Source organism: Salvelinus alpinus, chromosome 20, assembly GCF_045679555.1.
Source record: "Salvelinus alpinus chromosome 20, SLU_Salpinus.1, whole genome shotgun sequence".
Taxonomy (NCBI): Eukaryota; Metazoa; Chordata; class Actinopteri; order Salmoniformes; family Salmonidae; genus Salvelinus; species Salvelinus alpinus.
This window is the reverse complement of record NC_092105.1, coordinates 33825145-33845998: the sequence shown is the minus strand read 5'-3', so window position 1 is coordinate 33845998 and position 20854 is coordinate 33825145. Positions and strand designations below refer to the sequence as shown.

The 20854-nt window shown below is 40.5% G+C and overlaps 3 protein-coding genes and 1 pseudogene across 3 annotated transcripts in view; 2 read left to right on the top strand and 2 right to left on the bottom strand.

The window, feature by feature from the left end:
- The window catches only part of LOC139546708 (raftlin-2-like), a 49036-nt gene that overhangs the window by 7831 nt on the left and 20351 nt on the right, over positions 1-20854 (top strand). The window lies entirely within an intron of this gene.
- LOC139546713 (gamma-crystallin M3-like) lies at positions 899-1808 on the bottom strand. The gene is made up of 3 exons (XM_071355428.1): positions 1755-1808; positions 1375-1617; positions 899-1251 (listed from the first exon to the last, which is right to left on the bottom strand). Exons 1-3 carry the CDS (start codon positions 1764-1766, stop codon positions 952-954), a joined length of 555 nt encoding a protein of 184 aa, XP_071211529.1. The 5' UTR covers positions 1767-1808; the 3' UTR covers positions 899-951.
- On the bottom strand, positions 8768-9981 carry LOC139546724 (gamma-crystallin M3-like). The gene is made up of 3 exons (XM_071355442.1): positions 9909-9981; positions 9536-9778; positions 8768-9067 (listed from the first exon to the last, which is right to left on the bottom strand). Exons 2-3 carry the CDS (start codon positions 9581-9583, stop codon positions 8789-8791), a joined length of 327 nt encoding a protein of 108 aa, XP_071211543.1. The 5' UTR covers positions 9584-9778; positions 9909-9981; the 3' UTR covers positions 8768-8788.
- Positions 15731-16480, top strand: LOC139546722 (gamma-crystallin M3-like; annotated as a pseudogene).

The window sequence follows — 20854 nt, the reverse complement described above, 5'->3', positions numbered from 1 at the left end:
TCTAGTTCAGGTGAGCAAAAGCTCTAGACTTACTTCACACATGAAGCAGCGCACCAGTTATTGTTTACAAAGAGGCACACACTTCCCCTTTGGTTTTGCCTTAGTCTGCTGTCCGGTCGCGATGAAGCATGGAGTTTTATGTCCATATCGCCTGCCAGTCAAGTTTCTGAACAGCATATAATATTATTGCTTTTCACGTCCCGTTAGAAGGAAACTATCGAACGGAGCACATCCGTCTTGTCCTCAAGTGACTGGACATTTGTCTATAACGGAGAGAAGTGCCGGACGATTTTCTCTGCTTCTGAGTCTAACAAGGACTCCAGCCCTCCTCCCTCATCTCATCTTGCAGCGCTTAAATAGCCCGAACAATGGAGTAGGGTCCGGTGTAAACAAGGGAACAGCTGAGTTGAAGTAGGAGCCGAAATTGAGGTCGAAGTCAAGGTCGAGTTGTAGTTCAAAATTATAATGGTGTGAGCTATCTGTACAAAAAAATACGGATAAGCACAAAAAAGTCACAAAATAGCAAAGTCAATTTGGAGCAAGTAAGACGTTGACCATTTCTGTCGGCGCCATCTTATTATTCTTCACTTCTTACATCTATAGATACAAATATATATTGGATTGTTGCCTATATGGCTGATTATGATAACATACAACAGTAAATAAATGAGTTGTGAAAATAATTTGCTTAACAATGTACACTTGTATTGGCATTCTTCCAATAAAAGTGCACATTAATACATAAGTATTTAGATCTGAGATATCACTCGATATTACCTTACATTGAGCATACAGTACATCTATTGTATGCTTTGAAATGTTAAAGATGTAGAGATTGAAATAGTGAAATGCTTTAACATGGAGTGCTCTCAGTAAGATAATCACAAAAAGAAGACAATTTAGCAGTGGAAATAGGTTTAATCAACAATTTTCATACAACATTTGAGGAAATTACATAGTCATGTTATCCATGATACGCCTCATGCTCATGAACCTCATGCCACCGCTCATGCCTCCCATTCCCATGCCCATATCCCTTAAGTTCCTGTACTCTCCAGGCCTCATGTACATCTGCCTGCCTCTGAAGTGGGGCTGCTCATACATCAGCCAGTGGCCGTCCATCACGTTGCAGGACTGGCAGTCAGACATACGGTAACGCTCCTGGATGGAGTCACAGTCGTCCATCATCTCGTGCATCTGACCTCCGAAGTTCTCCCTCTCGTAGATCCTCATCCTGAAGTTTCCACGGTGCTGTACGGAGGAAATAACAGGTTTCATTGATCAGATAAATCATATGTAAACTTGTGTAATATGAGAGTTATATTTTCAGGAGCAAGATTATTCTTTTTTAAAGATGAAATATTTTCAACCTACCATGGGGATCATGCGGCTGGACCTGATGCAGTCGTTCATTCCCATCATACGCTGGTAGTCTGAGTACTCTCCCCTCCTCATGAAGTACTGGTTTCCCATGAAGTTGGGGCGATCGTACACCATGAAGCAGCCACTCTCAACCCTGCAGGAGTGGCACCTGCTAAGGTGGGAGGACATGTCAGGGCAGTCCTGGCTGGTCTCATAGGAACGACCCTGGAAGTTCTTGTCCTCATAGAAGATGATCTGAAAATGCAAAAATAAATCATTTGTAAAAATTATTACCAAAGAAAGAAATTGAAAGATATTGCGATTATAATTGACTTAACCAGCCATTATTCAAGCATTAAACTTAAAACTGTAGGCTAAAACGCAGTGCCTACCTTGCCCATCATGGTTGCGGTTGTTTCTTTGAACTGTGCTGTTGCTAAACTGATGTCCTGCCTCTGTTAACCCTTACTTTTATACCTGACCAAACCCAAAGAATCTGTGGGCCCCATTGTGTAAACCCCTGACCCAGCAACACTGTATAGAGGCCTATAGAGTGCTGAAGTGCTTTCGCTACATTTCCATGTGACTGGATCCCACGAAGACTTTAGAATAGGGGTTTTTCATTGAGACGTAAATACAACTGAGCTTTTGAAAGTAATATACAATGGTCTGTTGTACATATTTCAGAACACACTAGGTATTTAGTGAAACATGTTCAATAAAAGTGTTCTTTGGCTTGAGATTGTTTTTATGCTATAGCTGTGACATAATCCATAAATCTTTCCAAACAGCTTGAATTTTGGTTTCATGGGTCGGTTGGTGACTGTGAATAGCTTTAAGTCATTTGGTACGTTCAATAAATGCAAATAAATTATATTATCTTAATAGTTAAGAAAATATTTTACAATCACATAGTTTAATTTATATATACACTACCGGTCAAACGTTTTAGAACACCTACTTATTCAAGGGTTTTTCTTTATTTTTACTATTTTCTATATTGTAGAATAATAGTGGAGACATCAAAACTATGAAATAACACATAAGGAATCATGTAGTAACCAAAAAAGTGTTAAACAAATCAAAATATATTTGATATTTTAGATTCTTCAAATAGCCACCCTTTGCCTTGATGACAGCTTTGCACACTCTTGGCATTCTCTCAACCAGCTTCATGAGGTAGTCACCTGGAATGCATTTCAATTAACAGGTGCGTCACGATCGCTGTCTTCAAATTCCCTGTCATAAATGAGCCAAGGCGCAGCGTGCATGTAATTCCACATCTTTAATTGAAGTGAAACCTTCACAAAAAACAGGTAAACAGAAACCGAACGTGACGCAACGGTGGCGCACACAAACACTCACAGAAAATAAATAATTACCCACAAACACAGGTGGGAAAAGGCTGCCTAAGTATGATTCCCAATCGGAGACAACGATAGACAGCTGCCTCTGATTGGGAACCATACCCGGCCAACAAAGAAACAGACAAACTAGAATGCCCACCCAAATCACACCCTGACCTAACCAAATAGAGAAATAAAAAGGCTCTCTAAGGTCAGGGCGTGACAAGGTGTGCCTTGTTAAAAGTTAATTTGTGGAATTTCTTTCCTTCTAACTGGGTTTGAGCCAATCAGTTGTGTTGTGACAAGTTTTACATAAGATAGCCCTACTTGGTAAAAGACCAAGTCCATATTATGCGAAGAACAGCTAAAATAAGCAACGAGAAACGACAGTCCATCATTACTTTAAGACATGAAGGTCAGTCAATGCGGAAAATTTCAAGAACTTTGAAAGTTTCTTCACGTGCAGTCGCAAAAACCATCAAGCGCTATGATGAAACTGGCTCTCATGAGGACCGCCACAGGAATGGAAGACCCAGAGTTACCTCTGCTGCAGAGGATAAGTTCATTAGAGTTACCAGCCTCAGAAATTGCAGCCCAAATAAATGCTTCACAGATTATGTGTCTGTTCAAGTAACAGACACATCTCAACATCAACTGTTCAGAGGAGACTGTGTGAATAAGGCTTCCATGGTCGAATTGCTGCAAAGAAACCATTACTAAAGGACACCAATAATAAGAAGAGACTTGCTTGGGCCAAGAAACACGAGCAATGGACATTAGACCGGTGGAAATTTGTCCTTTGGTCTGCTGTCCAAATTGGAGATTTTTGTTACAACTGCCGTGTCTTTGTGAGCGGATGATCTCCGCATGTGTATTTCCCACATTAAAGCATGGAGGAGGAGGTGTGATGGTGTGGAGGTGCTTTGCTGGTGACACTGTCTGTGATTTATTTAGAATTAAAGGCACAATTAACCAGCATGGCTGCCACAGCATTCTGCAGCAATACACCATCCCATCTGGTTTGTGCTTAGTGGGACTATCATTTGTTTTTCAACAAGACAATGACCCAACACAACTCCAGGCTGTGTAAGGGCTATTTTACCAAGAAGCAGAGTGATGGAGTGCTGAATCAGATGACCTGGCCTCCACAATCCCCTGACCTCAACCAAATTGAGATGGGATGGGATGAGTCGGACCGCAGAGTGAAGACAAATCAGCCAACAATTGCTCAGCATATGTGGGAACTCCTTCAAGACTGTTGGAAAAGCATTCCAGGTGAAGCTGGTTGAGAGAATGCCAAGAGTGTGCAAAGCTGTCATCAAGGCAAAGAAAGGGTGGCTATTTGACGAATCTCAAATGTAAAATATAGTTTGATTTGTTTAACATTATTTTGGATATTACATACATGATTCCATATGTGTTATTTCATAGTTTTTATGTCTTCACTATTATTTTACAATGTAGAAAATAGTCAAATAAAGAAAAACCCTTGAATGAGTTGGTTGTTCTCAAACTTTTGACCGGTAGTGTATATGTACACTGCATATACCAGACAACAAAGGAGGGGCTTCGGGACGAGTCTCTTAATGTCATTGAGTGGCCCATCCAGAGCCCGGATTTGAACCCGATCGAACATCTCTGGAGAGAATCTGGAAATCCAAATTAGATTTTTTTTGGTTCCAACCGCCGTGTCTTTGTGAGAGACGCAGAGTAGGTGAACGGATTGTCTCCGTATTTGTGGTTTCCACCGTGAAACATGGAGGAGGTGTGATGTTGTGTTGGTGCTATGCTGGTGACACTGTCGGTTAGTTATTTAGAATTCAAGGCACACTTAACCAGCATGGCTACCACAGCACTCTGCAGCGATACGCCATCCCATCTGGTTTGTGCTTAGTGGAACTATTATTTGTTTTTAACAGGACAATGACACAACACACCTCCAGGCTGTGTAAGGGCTATTTTACCAAGAAGAAGCGTGCTGCCATCAGATGAGTGCTGCATCAGATGACCTGATGAGAAACCCTTTAATGAGTAGGTGTTTCCAAACTTTTGACTGGTACTGTGTGTATACACAGTTGAAGTCAGAAGTTTGCATACACCTTAGCCAAATACATTTCAACTCAGTTTTTCACAATTCCTAACATTTATTCCTAGTAAAAATTCCCTGTCTTAGGTCAGTTAGGATCACCACTTTATTTTAAGAATGTGAAATGTCAGAATAGTAGAAGAGAGATTTATTTCAGCTTTAATTTAATTCATCACATTCCCAGTGGGTCAGAAGTTTACATACACTATTTGGTAGCATTGCCTTTAAATTGTTTAACTTGGGTGAAATGTTTAGGGTAGCCTTCCACAACCTTCCCACAATAAGTTGGGTGAATTTTGGCCCATTCCTCCTGACAGAGCTGGTGTAACTGAGTCAGGTTTGTAAGCCTCCTTGCTCGCAAACGCTTTCTCAGTTCTACCCACAAATGTTCTATGGGATTGAGGTCAGGGCTTGTGATGGCCGCTCCAGTACCTTCACTTTGTTATCCTTAAGCCATTTTGCCACAACTTTGTAAGTATGCTTGGGGTCATTGTCCATTTGGAAGACCCATTTGCGACCAAGCTTTAACTTTCTGATTGATGTCTTGAGATGTTGCTTCAATATATCCACATACTTCTCCTCCTCATGATGCCATCTATTTTGTGAAGTGCACCAGTCCCTCCTGAAGCAAAGCAACCCAACAACATGATGCTGCCACCCCCATGCTTCACGGTTGGGATGGTGTTCATCGGCTTGCAAGCTCCCTCTTTTTCCTCCAAACATAACGATGGTCATTATGGCCAAACAGTTCTATTTTTGTTTCATCAGCCCAGAGGACATTTCTCCAAAAAGTACGATCTTTGTCCACATGTGCAGTTGCAAACCGTAGTCTGGCTTTTTTATGGCGGTTTTGGAGCAGTGGCTTCTTCCTTGCTGAGCGGCCTTTCAGGTTATGTCGATATAGGACTTGTTTTACTGTGCATATAGATACTTTTGTACCTGTTTCCTCCAGCATCTTCACAAGGTCCTTTGCTGTTGTTCTGAGATTGATTTACACTTTTCGCACCAAAGTACGTTCATCTCTAGGAGACAGAACGCATCTCCTTCCTGAGCGGTATGACGGCTGTGTGGTCCCATGGTGTTTATACTTGTGTACTATTGTTTGTACAGATGAACTTGGTACCTTCAGGCGTTTGGAAATTGCTCCCAAGGATGAACCAGACTTGTGGAGGTCTACACATTTTTTTCTGAGGTCCTGGCTGATTTATTTTGATTTTCCCATGATCTCAAGCAAAGAGGCGCTGAGTTTGAAGGTAGGCCTTGAAATTCATCCACAGGTACACCTCCAATTGACTCAAATTATGTCAATTAGCCTATCAGAAGCTTCTAAAGCCATGCCATCATTTCTGGAATTTTCCAAGCTGTTTAAAGGCACAGTCAACTTAGTGTATTTAAACTTCTGACCCACTGGAATTGTGATACAGTGAATTATAAGTGAAATAATCTGTCTTTAAACAATTGTTGGGAAAATTACTTGTGTCATGCACAAAGTTGATGTCCTAACCGACTTGCCAAAACTATAGTTTGTTAACAAGAAATTTGTGGAGTGGTTGAAAAATGAGTTTTAATGACTCCAACCTAAGTGTACGTAAACGATTTCAAATGTAGTGTGACATTTGCTTATAAATGTTTTATGAAGATTTGAGTTAGACATACCAAAACCATTACTCCGTTTGTTTGTGCTTGCCATTGAGTCATCAAATGCATCAAATCAAAATGCAATTTGATATTTTACACACATTTACTACAGATTTAGGTAAAATGGTTTTTAGTTTCTATGTACCTCACACATGGAACAATCTTCAAAATACCCTACAGTTGGACGCACTGGTGCCTTTCGGGCAGTTCAGAGTGTTGGGTGGAGGACCTCTTCATAGAGAAATGTTCTTGTTTTTTATAGTTGTGTTTTTTATATTTGTGTTTCCTGTGGTCCCGCCGGGATTTAAGTATGTGTCTCTAACTTCTTAATGTGTAATTGCTTGCTGCTCTTGTGATGCAGGGCTCCCTTGCTAAATATATTTTGGTCTTTGCTTAAATAAAGGTAAAATATGTTTTCTTGTCAAAAACAGTGATGTTAAAATCATATACCAAATTGATTAGATAAACAGTTGTTTTAAATCAGTGGTACAAAAAGGTGTTATTAATAATGAATCAATATGAAAGCTGAATAAACACAGTAGTAACCTTGTAGTAAGAGTAAAACTTGACTTGAGTACCTGGATTACTTTAGACGTTAAATCAGTTTTGGCCACATTTATCCTGTAATTTAAATAGTCTACAAGAGTCTAGTCTTGTATTTGAAACATTCTATTCACTCCATTATTTTCAATTGGCTAGTTATGGCTTTGACTTGGGTAACACTTTATTTTAACAGTCCATAATAAACCATTTGTAAGACATTCATAAATTGTGTGTTTACCATTTATTTATCATTACTACCCTAATTTATAAACAATTTACTAATCATTAGATGCCTTTTTGCAGTCCCTAATCTAAAGTCAGCTCTGTTTATACTTTATAAATGTTTTGAGTGATCAGTGGTAGACATTCCATCTTTACCTGATGCTCCTTAAGGTCTTAAACTGTTTAAATAGATATATTGATATATATATATGTGTGAATAACTAGCTTACTAACATGGTGAGCAAACTGTTTGTAAATGCCTTATAAATGGTTAATTACGGAACGTTAAAATAAAGTGTTACCTTGACTTTTTTAACAGTATATTTTAAGATTTGAACCCGTTAACCTTGTGGGTGTCAGTCAGTCCACCTCCAAAACCATTCTGCAAAGAAGTAGAAAAAGATGATTGTTGAAGTCGCTGGTGTCATACAACGAACACTGCAATACCATAGTTGTGGAATGGGCTCTTTGCTTTATTGCACGTGACCTCTACTCCTGTAAAATGGCATTTGTTTACTGGCCAAGGGTAAGGTGAGCCATGTCCCAATCTCTGCCAAATTTCAGACATCCAGGCGTACACTGAGTATACCAAACATTTGGAACACCTTACTAATATTGAGTTTTGACCTCAGAACAGCCTCAATTTGTCGGGGCGTGGACTCTACAAGGTGTTGAAAGCATTCCACAGGGATGCTGGCCCATGTTGACTCCAATGCTTCCCACAGTTGTGTCAAGTTGGCTGGATGTCCTTTTGGTGGGGGACCATTCTGGATAGACACAGGAAACTGGTGGTGTTAAAAACTCAGCAGCTTTGCAGTTCTTGACGCAAACTGGTGCGCCTGGCACCTACTATCATACCCTGTTCAAAGGTACTTAAATCTTTTGTCTTGCCTATTCACCCTCTGTATAGCACACACACACGCCATGTCTCAATTGTCTCAAGGCTTAAAATTCCTTCTTTAACCTGTTTCCTCCCCTTCATCTACACTGATTGAAGTGGATTTAACAAGTGACATCAATAAGAGATCATAGCTTTCACCTGGATTCACCTGTTCAGTCTACGTCATGGAAAAAGCAGATGTTCTTAATGTTTTGTATACAGTACTCAGTGTATGACTAGCAATTACATGCAGGCAGCTTTCACAGGAAAATCCGCAATGAATGACAGTACGTTATGCCATTTTGTATCCTACTTTTGCAGACAAAGCTTTCAAAGGATCATGTTCCACCGGACACCTTTTGAGCAAATCTACATGAGGACAACTAGCATAGCAAAAAAGTTGGGCAGGCATCATGGAGAAGAGGATTATAGTTTTGAGACTGAGACTAATTGTGTCTTCTTCTTCTTTTCAGACCTTTGACCTTTGGAATAGAACAACTTTATTGTCCAAATAATGTGGCAATTTTGTTTTGGAAAAAATTACCACACACAACTGTCTCGTTATAATAAATGTTTATTAATCTTCCTCTCTGTGAATGCAAAAAATAATGAGTTTCAGCTAGAAATGTACAGGTTATTTTGAATTAATCACACAAATATCAGTTTTTAGTAAGTCAGATATTTATTGACAGTAATTTGATACTGGTACATTTAATTACAAGAATCCACGATACGCCTCATGCTCATGAACCTCATGGCACTCATACCCATCTCTCTGAAGCCCCTGCACTCTCCCGGCCTCATGTACATCATCCTGCCTCTGAAGTGGGGCTGCTCATACATCAGCCAGTGGCCGTCCATCACGTTGCAGGACTGGCAGTCGAACATGCGGTAACGCTCCTGGATGGAGTCACAGTATTCCATCATCTCGTGCATCTGACCTCCGAAGTTTTCCCTCTCATAGATCCTCATCCTGAGGTTTCCTCTGTGCTGTTAGGAGGAACACACAATCATTAACCTTTTACTACAGTGGGCTAAATCAGGGGCTAAATCAGTGTTTATAGGTAGTCTTAAACAAATCTACTTTGAAACAAAAGTACTCCTCACCTACATGGTTATGGGCTTAAACAAAGAAAACACCTGTACCATGACAGATATAGTTGAAATGTATGACAGTTTGCATCTCAATATTACACTTTATATACATCACAGAAGACTAAAATATAACAAAACCGTTTGACATAAACTCCGGATTTTCTTTAAAAGTTTTTAAGAACAATATTTTTTTATATATTTTTTTATAAATTATGAAATTATGAAAAATATTAATATCATTCCATCTATGAGGCCACTGGAGGGTGATTTAGTCATTTGATTTCAGGAAATTAAATATTTTATTCAGAGTAAGGAGTAGTGTTTCTGCAATATTTCAGATTAATGTATAGTATTTGCACTTACCATGGGGATCATGCGGCAGGACCTGATACCATCGCTCATTCCCATCATACGCTAGTAGTCTGAGTACTCTCCCTTCCTCATGAAGAACTGATTTCCCATGTAGTTGGGGCGCTCGTACACCATGAAGCAGCCGCTCTGAACCCTGCAGGATTGGCACCTGCTCATGTAGGAAGACATGTCAGGGCAGTCGGAGCTGCACTCATAAGAGCGGCCCTGGAAGTTCCTGTCCTCGTAAAAGATGATCTGAAAATAAAAAGATAGCTAATGTGAAGAACAGTACTTAGAATAATATAACTAATAATAATATAAAATAATATAAATAATAAAATAATTTAAATACACTGCCAATATCAATATATTTCATATTTCTAACTTTTCCCATGGTGGTGGTTGGTGGTGTATTTGTTCCTCAAAACACTGTGAAAACTGCTGCTGCTGCACTGCTGCCCTGTCTGTTTTAACCTTTTACTTTTATACCTGACCAACTCAAATAAACCATGGCCCCCATTGTTGAAACTCCTGACCCAGCAACATGGTATAGCGATCTATAGAGTGTTGAGGTGCCTTCGTAATATTTTAACAGGCATGGTTCCCCAGGAGACTTTTGTGGATGGAATTTTCAGTTCACGAGAATGTTCAAAGTCCCCAAAGCAACTGCATTTTGGCACATTCTTTACCTGTAGGTCTAATGTTGTCTTAAAAAAAACATGTTTTCATTGGTTTATTACGTTGATATTGAATGTTTAGGTTGAATTAAAATTCTAGATCATTCTAGACCATTTACTGCTAATACAGAAAGGCATAAACAGAATTGTGGGTGTCAGGTAATTATATATTTATATAGAGGGGTTATTTTGAGTTATTTTTTTATTGAGCTCTACTTTATTAAAGCAAAATCCCAGAATTAAGAGCAACTGGAGCAGAGGTTCTACCTGAAGGTAGTTACTGAATGTGTAAGAAAGGCAAAACACACATGGAATATTTCTAGGTTAAAAACCGTTTGACAAAGAGAAACATGAAAAAGTATGATATTGGTAGCAAACAATTTTAAAGTCTTGTTTCAGCTGGTATTATTACTGGTATTTGATAGCAAATGATACTGTAAACATTTCTAATTTCCTTAAGAATTCACATATAACTAACTACCTATTAATTAAGGGAGGCTATAGAGTGGTGCTTGTTTCAACAAATACTTTATTGCCTGATTTGTTAACACATCTTGATTTTAAGGCAGCATGTAACGGTCATCGTTGCATGAAGAAGGATCGGACCAAAGCGCAGCGTGGTAAGTGTTCATGATTTTGCTGGAGGCCGTCTCTGGAGGCTCCGGGCTGGAGGCCATCTCTGGAGGCTCCGGGCTGGATGCCGTCTCTGGAGGCGCCGGGCTGGAGGCCGTCTCTGGAGGCGCCGGGCTGGAGGCCGTCTCTGGAGGCGCCGGGCTGGAGGCCGTCTCTGGAGGCGCCGGGCTGGAGGCCGTCTCTGGAGGCTCCTGGCTGGAGGCCGTCTCTGGAGACTCCTGGCTGGAGGCCGTCTCTGGAGGCTCCGGGCTGGGCGCAGGTACAGGACTCACCCGGCTGGGAAGACATACAGGAGGCCTCTTCCTTGGCCGAGGCACTGGATACACTGAGCCGTGGAGGCGCACTGGCGGTCTCGAGCGCAGAGCTGGCACCACCCACTCTCGAACGCAGAGCTGGATGGATGCCCACTTCCACCCGGAAAATGCGGGACGCTGGCACTGAGCACACCAGCCTGTGAATGCTCGGCCGAGACACAGTGCGCATCACCCCATAGCACGGGGCCTGACCAGTCACATGCTCGCCACGGTAAGCATGGGGAGTTGGCTCAGGTCTCCAACCTGACTCTGCCACACTCCACGCTCTCGGGCTTCCTTGCCAGCCGTGTTCCCTCATAACATTGCCGCTCCGCTTTAGCTGCTGCCTTCGCCTTCCTCTCTGCTTCTACCAGCTCCCAGGGCAGGCGATCCTTCCCGGCCAGGATCTCCTCCCACGTCCAGGATCCCTTGCCATTTAAAATGTCCTTCCATGTCCAGTCCTCCTTCTTACCACGCTGCTTGGTCCTTTGGTGGTGGGTAGTTCTGTAACGGTCATCGTTGCATGAAGAAGGACCGGACCAAAGCGCAGCGTGGTAAGTGTTCATGATTTTTATTAACACTGAATACTAGAACAAAAATAACAAAACGAGAAACGACAACGAACAGTTCTGTCAGGTGCAGAAAACACTAAACAGTAAATAACTACCCACAAAACACAGGTGGGAAAATGCTACCTAAGTATGGTTCCCAATCAGAGACAATGATAGACAGCTGTCCCTGATTGAGAACCATACCCGGCCAAAGCAAAGAAATACAACACATAGAAAAATGAACATAGAATGCCCACCCAAATCACACCCTGACCAAACCAAAATAGAGACATAAAAAGCTCTCTAAGGTCAGGGCGTGACACAGCAGGGTAACTCTAAAATATGAGTTGCCCCAAAGCCATCGAATGTTATGTTGTCAACTCAAGTTGAGTTAATAAAATTAGGCAATACAGTATTTGTATTATACAAGGTCATGCAACTTTACATTTTAAGTCAGTGGGATAAACTAATCTTTTAAGTTGAAATACAACACAAAAAAATGGTTTACAGTGAATGTAACATTTATTTTTTGGTACTGTATGTCTTCAATGAATATGACTTATGTTCTTTGGGTTAATATACTGTATCATCTTGAGTCACACCTGCTCCTTGACTTTGAAATTCCTTGTCACTGGCTTGCAGAAATGTCCATTACAATTACTTTTAAAGTTTTTACTTCTGTACTATACTGAACAAAAATATGAATGCAACATGCAACAATATAAATGATGTTACTGAGTTACAGTTCATATAAGGAAATCAGTCAATTGAAATAAATTCATTAGGCCCTAATCTATGGATTTCACATGATTGGGAATACAGAATTGCATCTGTTGGTCACAGATACATAAAAAAAATAGTTGGGACATGGGTCAGAAAACCTTTAGTATCTGGTGTGACCACCATTTGCTTCATGCAGTGCGACAGATCTCCTTCTCATAGAGTTGATCAGGCTGTTGATTGTGGCCTGTGATATGTTGTCCCACTCCTCTTCAATGGCTGTGCGAAGTTGCTGGAAATTGGCGGGATCTGGAACACGCTGTCGTACACGATGATCCAGAACATCCCAAACATGCTCAATGGGTGACATGTCTGGAGGGTATGCAGGCCATGGAAGAACATGGCCATTTTCAGCTTCCAGGAATTGTGTACAGATCCTTGCAACATAGAGCCATGCATTATCATGCTGAAACATGAGGAGATGGCGGCAAATGAATGGCACAACAATGGGCCTCAGGATCTCATCTCGGTATCTCTGTGCATTCAAATTGCCATCGTTAAAATACAATTGTTTTCATTGTCCATAGCTTATGCCTGCCCATACCATAACCTCACCGCCACCATGGGGCACTCTGTTCACAACGTAGACATCAGCAAACCACATGCCCACACGGCATCATTCACATTGTCTGCCATCTGCCCGGTACTGTTGAATGCAGGATTCATCTGTGAAGAGCACACTTCTCCAACGTGCCAATGGCCATCGAAGGTGAGCATTTGCCCACTGAAGTCGGTTACGACGCTGAACTGCAGTCAGGTCAAGACCCTTGGTAGGATGTCAAGCGCACAGATGAGCTTCCCTGTGATGGTTTCTCACAGTTTGTGCAGAAACTCTTCAGTTGAGAAAGTTTCATCAGCTGTCTGGGTGGCTGGTCTCAGACGATCCCACAGGTGAAGAAGCTAGATGTGGAGGTCCTGGTGGACATTCCTGCAGTTAGCATGCCAATTGCATGCTCCCTAAAAAATGGAGACATCTGTGGCGTTGTGTTGTGTGCCAAAACTGCACATTTTAGAGTGGTGTTTTATTGTCCCCAGCACAAGGTGCACCTTGGTAATGATCATGCTGTTTAACCCCCTAAGAATGATGTTCGTGCCAAAGAGGAAATCTAATTAGCATAATAAAACAATCCTGATAAAAATCTGTCAGTTTAAGCTAGAGTAATCTGTTCTTGCATTGGATGTGTCTCAAATCCACCACATCCACTGATGTCGCACTTCCGCATCTGCGGTGAAAGAGAGTTAGAGTGGGGTTTGTCAGACCATGAGACATCCCGAAATTGGTCTTCTCACAAAATTGTCTCTAGTGTCCGAACTGTTTGGCCTACAAAACTATTATGGTTTAACTGCAGTGTAGGTACATTATGTACTTAATAAAAGTACATATTATGTACCTAATGTCCACTGCAATTATACCTGCCTATATCTACTATGTACATACCAAAATGATTCCTTGCCATTAGTGGACAGGTGATGAAAGTGAAATAAAAAATCTTAATAGTTACTAGTTAAAAAGTGGAAATTTGATGTTTGAATACATGTACAGATATTATAATATTATATTTTTTATTATTTATTTTTTATGATGTACTTCTTTATAATGTAGTTAATGTACAGGGTTCACAGAATGATGGAAAGGACACAAGGTCATTTGGATAACAAAGCAACATCTCAAGACATCAGTCAGGAAGTTAAAGCTTGGTCGCAAATGGGTCTTCCAAATGGACATTGACCCCAAGCATACTTCCAAAGTTGTGGCAAAATGGCTTAAGGACAACAAAGTCAAGGTATTGGAGTGGCCATCACAAAGCCCTGACCTCAATCCTATAGAAAATGTGTGGGCAGAACTGAAAAAGTGTGTGCTGAAATAAATAATTCTCTCTACTCTTATTCTGACATTTCACATTCTTCAAATAAAGTGGTAATCCTAACTGGCCTAAAACAGTGCATTTTTACTCGGATTAAATGTCAGGAATTGTGAAAAACTGAGTTTAAATGTATTTTGCAAAGTGTATGTAAACTTCCGACTTCAACTGTACATAATTACCACAATTAGTTCGACACCTGTGCCCCAGCACATTGACACATTGACTCATTGACTCTGTACCGGCACCCCCTGAATAAAGCCATTTATTTGTAAGTACTACTATTGTTATTTACTGCTGCTCTTTAATTTTTTAAATTTTTTATCTCTTACTTTTTTTTAGGTATTTTCTTAAAACTGCATTGTTGGTTAAGGGCTTGTAAGTAAGCATTTCACTGTAAAGTCTACACCTGTTGTATTCGGAACATGTGACAAATACGATCTGATTTTATTTGAAAAGTCAAGGGTTCTGATTACTTTCCAAAGGCACTGTATATTTGCAGAAAGACACAACACAAAATTGAATTGAATAGAATAATTGAATAGCATTGAGAAATCCTTTGGCGCCAAAAAGGGCACTAGGGGAAGCTTGTATACCAAACAAACTTCCTTAAAGGCTTTCTCAAAGGCCCACTATTTTTGTTACGTTGAAATTACTCTGTGATACCTGTGGTTGCAATCTCTGACACCTGTTGCTAAGATTTTCAATGTTTGGCCACAGAAAATGCACACAATTGTGATTATAACGTCATTTTTGGTACTACATCGAAATCTTTATACTTAAAATTGACCTAAAACCATAATTCAAAAAGATTTGCAGTCATTCATACTGTATGTTGAAGTGTCTCAGCTAGGACTAGGTCTAAAGTACAAGGTGCCCTAGTCTAAGTTAGATTACTTGGAGTCAACAGTAATGTGTGGACTTCACTCAGAAGTAAATGCAAACAATGTACTCATTACGTAAATCTATTTAGTTCAAGAGACTGAGTTATTGTATTTCCTAAAATACCATCAACATCAGCAGGGTTGGGAAGCCAGACCCATACTCAATGTTCTAGTGAACCGCCGTTTTCTTTTGTAGTTGGCACAGTTGGCGGTGCGCCAACCTCCATCTCTACTTCTAGGTCATGTACATACTGTTTTGAATTATAAAGCACAGTTAACGTTCCATGATCAAAGCCATAAGTAATTGACATGTTTCATTTACTACAGTATACTAATTAATTGAAACATTATGTAAGTACTACTAAAAGTAACAATATTGAACCTGCTTTCGTTTACAGTAGATTTCATGGTGATGACTCAGAAATGTAACACAATGTGGTCACATATGCTGAGGACATCTAACAAGGTATAAAAGGGCAAGGGAGCCACTAGCATTTACAGTCAAGCTTAAAAAACCAAGAGCCACCATGATCATGGGCAGGGTAGGTGGATTTTAAACTATTTTTTTAATCATTCTAACTAAATGAGTGCTTTACATATGTGTTCACTGTACCTTACTGCTGCAATAGGTGTTGTATCGCATTCTTACAACTTGTCATGCAGATCCTCTTCTACGAGGACAAGAACTTCCAGGGTCCTTCCTATGAGACCAGCCAGGACTGCCCTAACATGTCCTCCCACCTGAGCAGGTGCAACTCCTGCAGGGTTGAGAGTGGCTGCTTCATGGTCTACGAGCGCCCCAACTTCATGGGTCACCAGATGATGGTTAGGAGAGGACAACCAGCGCCTAATGGGCATGAGCCAGAATGACTGCATCAGATCCAGCCGTATGATCCCCATGGTAAGGAAAAGAGAGCATTTCTTCCTTTAAATTACAAAGTAGGCTTCTTAAAATGTCAGACCTTGGAATGAATACAAATTGTTTTAAATTCTCCACCAACAGCACAGAGGCTCCTACAGAATGAAAATCTACGAGAAGGAGAACTTTGGAGGTCAGAACATGGAGCTGATGGACGATTGTGACTCCATCCATGATCGTTACCGCATGTCCGATTGCCCAGGTCATGGATGGCCACTGGCTGATGTTTGAGCAGCCCCACTTCAGAGGCAGAATGATGTACATGAGGCCCGGAGAGTACAGGAGCTTTAGGGATATGGGCATGGGTGTCAAAGACATGAGGTTCATGAGCATGAGGCGCATCACTGACATGTGCTAAATCATCTGATTGTTAATAAAAACATTTTTTAAACGGTATCTACCAGTATGTCTTACTCATTACATACACATTCTTCAGTCTGAAATATCACTTTCATTTTATAATATATTATATCATAAGACATACTATACAGTGTTGATCTGTGCAAATCAAAATGTCCTAAAAGCAGCCATTAGACGTCCAAGCACCATTGCCTTCAAATACTATGTTTTAAAAAATATGCTGATAATAAAGTATTAAACTGTAAACCTAAAGGTGCAATACAATCACTAGCTGTAGCTTATGCTAAAAGTATGTCTTACAAGTATCATTAGATTTTATTGACAAGTAGATTTGTGTGTTCATTTGCATAGCAATGAAATGGCATTCCATGTTTATGGGTTATTGTTTCCAAGGGATGGCAGAGAGAATAGTAAGGTTCAAAGCATTGAACATTGCAGAACACCAAATTCAACTTTCGGTGTTCCGCAAAGTTTAGTTCCTGAACCCTTATTATTTTCCCTACATATACTAAGCCTTGGAAACATTACCCATTTCCATTTGTTTCTTGAAGGGTAAGTGTATAGTCTAATAATCAGAGTCAACAGTATATTTTAGATTTTTTATGTAATTTAAAAATAAGAAAAAAATAACTTTAAATGTATATACACCTATTTTATAGGAGCTACAGCATTTGCATAGGTATTTTTCTCCTCTAAAGAGCTGCGCTCTCAGAAAATCGACTGCCCATAAGTAACTACTTTTCATGCTATTTGGTCACATGAGGGAGCAACAATAAACCTGTACATCTAAAACTCTTTACCTATTTGACGTGGAAGAAAGGGATCTTAAAAGTTTTCTTTTGATCCAATGCTTATTCAAACAGTGATACATAATCTGAATGTGAATTAAATGTTGTTTAAATGTTAATGCTAAGTCACTGTTATACTCCACTTTTTCATCATGTAAGTTACTTTACAAAAATGTTACTTATTGACTACAGCTCAGCGTTCAACACCATAGTGCCCTCAAAGCTCATCACTAAGCTAAGGGCCCTGAGACTAAACACCTCCCTCTGCAACTGGATCTTGGACTTCCTGACGGACCACCCCCAGATGGTAAGGGTAGATAACAACACATCCGCCACGCTGATCCTCAACACGGGGGCCCCTCAGAGGTGCATGCTCAGTCCCCTCCTGTACTCCCTGTTCACTCATGACTGCACAGCCAGGCACAACTCCAACACCATCATTAAGTTTGCTAATGACATAACAGTGCTACCTCTGATCACCGACAATGATGAGACTATAGCGAGGAGGTCAGAGAACTGACCGTGTGGTGCAAGGACAACAACCTCTCCCTCAACGTGATCAAGACAAAGGAGATGATCATGGACTACAGGAAAAGGAGGACCGAACACGCCCCCATTCTCATCGACAGGGCTGTAGTGGAGCAGGTTGAAAGCTTCAAGTTCCTTGGTGTCCACATCACCAACAAACTAACATGGTCCAAGCACATCAAGACAGTCGTGAAGAGGGCACGACAAAACCTACTCCCCCGGGGCCAAGCTTCCTATCATCCAGGACCTCTATACCAGGTGGTGTCAGAGGAAGGCCCTAAAAATTGTCAAAGACTCCCTTAAAATTGTTAAAGACTCCAGCCACCCTAGTCATAGACTGTTCTCTCTGCTACGGCATGGCAAGCGGTACCAGTAGCAAATTTAGGTCCACAAGGCTTTGACAGTACCAGTCAAAAGTTTGGACACCTACTCATTTAAGGGTTTTTCATTATTTTATTTCATCTTGATGACAGCTTTGCACACTCCTGCCATTCTCTAAACCAGCTTCATGAGGCAGTCTCCTGGAATGCATTTCAATTAACAGGTGTGCCTTGTTAAAAGTTAATTTGTGGAATTTCTTCCATTCCTAATGCGTTTGAGCCAATAACTTGTGTTGTGACAAGGTAGGGGTGGTATACAGAAGATAGCCCTATTTGGTAAAAGACCAAGTCCATATTATGGCAAGAACAGCTCAAATAAGCAGCAAGAAACGACAGTCCATCATAACTTTAAGACAATCAGGAAAATGTCAAGAACTTTGAAAGTTTCTTCAAGTGCAGTTGCAAAAACCATCAAGCGCTATGATGAAACTGGCTCTCAGGAGGATCACCACAGGAAAGGAAGACCCAGAGTTATCTCTGCTGCAGAGGATAAGTTAATTAGAGTTACCAGCCCTCGAAATTGCAGCCTAAATAAATGCTTCACAGAGTTCAAGTAACAGACACATCTCAAGATCAACTGTTGAGAGGAGACTGGTCGAATTGCTGCAAAGAAACCACTACTATGGAGTGCTGCATCAGATGACCTGGCCTCCACAATCACCCAACCTCAACCCAACTGAGAGGATTTGGGATGAGTTGGACCGCAGAGTGAAGGAAAAGCAGCCAACAAGTGCTCAGCATATGTGGGAACTCCTTTAAGACTGTTGGAAAAGCAATGTGCAAAGCTGTCATCAAGACCAAGGGTGGCTACTTTAAAGAATCTAAAATCTAAAATATATTTTGATTTGTTTAAAACTTTTTTGGTTACTACATGATTCCATGTGTTATTTTATAGTTTGATGTTTTCACCTTTATTTAACCAGGTAGGCCAGTTGAGAACAATATTTAATTTTGGATATGTTTAATATGACTCTGGAAGGAGAGTTTACAGTCTAGCGAGGCACCTTGTAATTTGTAGTTGTCCACATTAGAGGTCGACCGATTAATCGGAATGGCCGATTAATTAGGGCTGATTTCAAGTTTTCATAACAATCGGTAATCTGCATTTTTGGACACCGATCATGGCCGATTACATTGCACTCCACGTGGAGACTGCGTGGCAGGCTGACTACCTGTTATGCGAGTGCAGCAAGGAGCCAAGGTAAGGTGCTAGCTAGCATTAAACGTATCTTATAAAAAACAATCAATCTTAACATAATCACTAGTTAACTACACATGGTTGATGATATTACTAGTTTATCTAGCTTGTCCTGCGTTGCATATAATCGATGCGGTGCCTGTTAATTTATTATTGAATCATAGCCTACTTCGCCAAACGGGTGATTTAACAAGCGCATTCGTGAAAAAAGCACTGTCGTTGCACCAATGTGTACCTAACCATAAACATCAACGCCTTTCTTAAAATCAATACACAAGTATATATTTTTAAACCTGCATATTTAGTTAATAATGCCTGCTAACATTAATTTCTTTTAACTAGGGAAATTGTGTCACTTCTCTTGCGTTCTGTGCAACAGAGTCAGTTTATATGCAGCAGTTTGGGCCACCTGGCTCGTTCGAAATGTGAAGACTATTTCTTCCTAACAAAGACAGACAACTTTGCCAAACGGGGGATGATTTAACAAAAGCGCATTTGCGAAAAAAGCACAATCGTTGCACGAATGTACCTAACCATAAACATCAATGCCTTTCTTAAAATCAATACACAGAAGTATATATTTTTAAACCTGCATATTTAGTTAAAAAGAAATTCATGTTAGCAGGCAATTATTTAACTAGGGAAATTGTGTCACTTCTCTTGCGTTCATTGCACCCAGAGTCATTGTATATGCAACAGTTTGTGCCGCCTGGCTTGTTGCGAACTAATTTGCCAGAATTTTACGTAATTATGACATAACATTGAAGGTTGTGCAATGTAACAGGAATATTTAGATTTACGGATGCCACCAGCTAGATAAAATATGGAACGGTTCCGTATTTCACTGAAAGAATAAACGTTTTATTTTCGAAATTATAGTTTCCGGATTTGACAATATTAATGACCTAAGGTTCGTATTTCTGTGTGTTATTATGTTATAATAACCAGCAGCTCTTCGCAATGCTTCAAGCATTGCGCTGTTCATGACTTCAAGCCTATCAACTCCCGAGGTTAGGCTGGTGTAACCGATGTGAAATGGCTAGCTAGTTAGCGGGGTGCGCGCTAATAGCGTTTCAAACGTCACTCGCTCTGAGACTTGGAGTAGTTGTTCCCCTTGCTCTGCTAGGGCCGCGGCTTTTGTGGAGCGATGGGTAACGATGCTTCGAGGGTGGCTGTTGTCAATGTGTTCCTGGTTCGAGCCCAGATAGGGGCGAGGAGAGGGACGGAAGCTATACTGTTACACTGGCAATACTAAAGTGCCTATAAGAACATCCAATAGTCAAAGGTATATGAAATACAAATGGTATAGAGAGAAATAGTCCTATAATTCCTATAATAACCTCAACCTAAAACTTCTTAACTGGGAATATTGAAGACTCATGTTAAAAAGAACCACCAGCTTTCATATGTTCTCATGTTCTGAGCATGGAACTTAAACGTTAGCTTTTTTACATGGCACATATTGCACTTTTACTTTC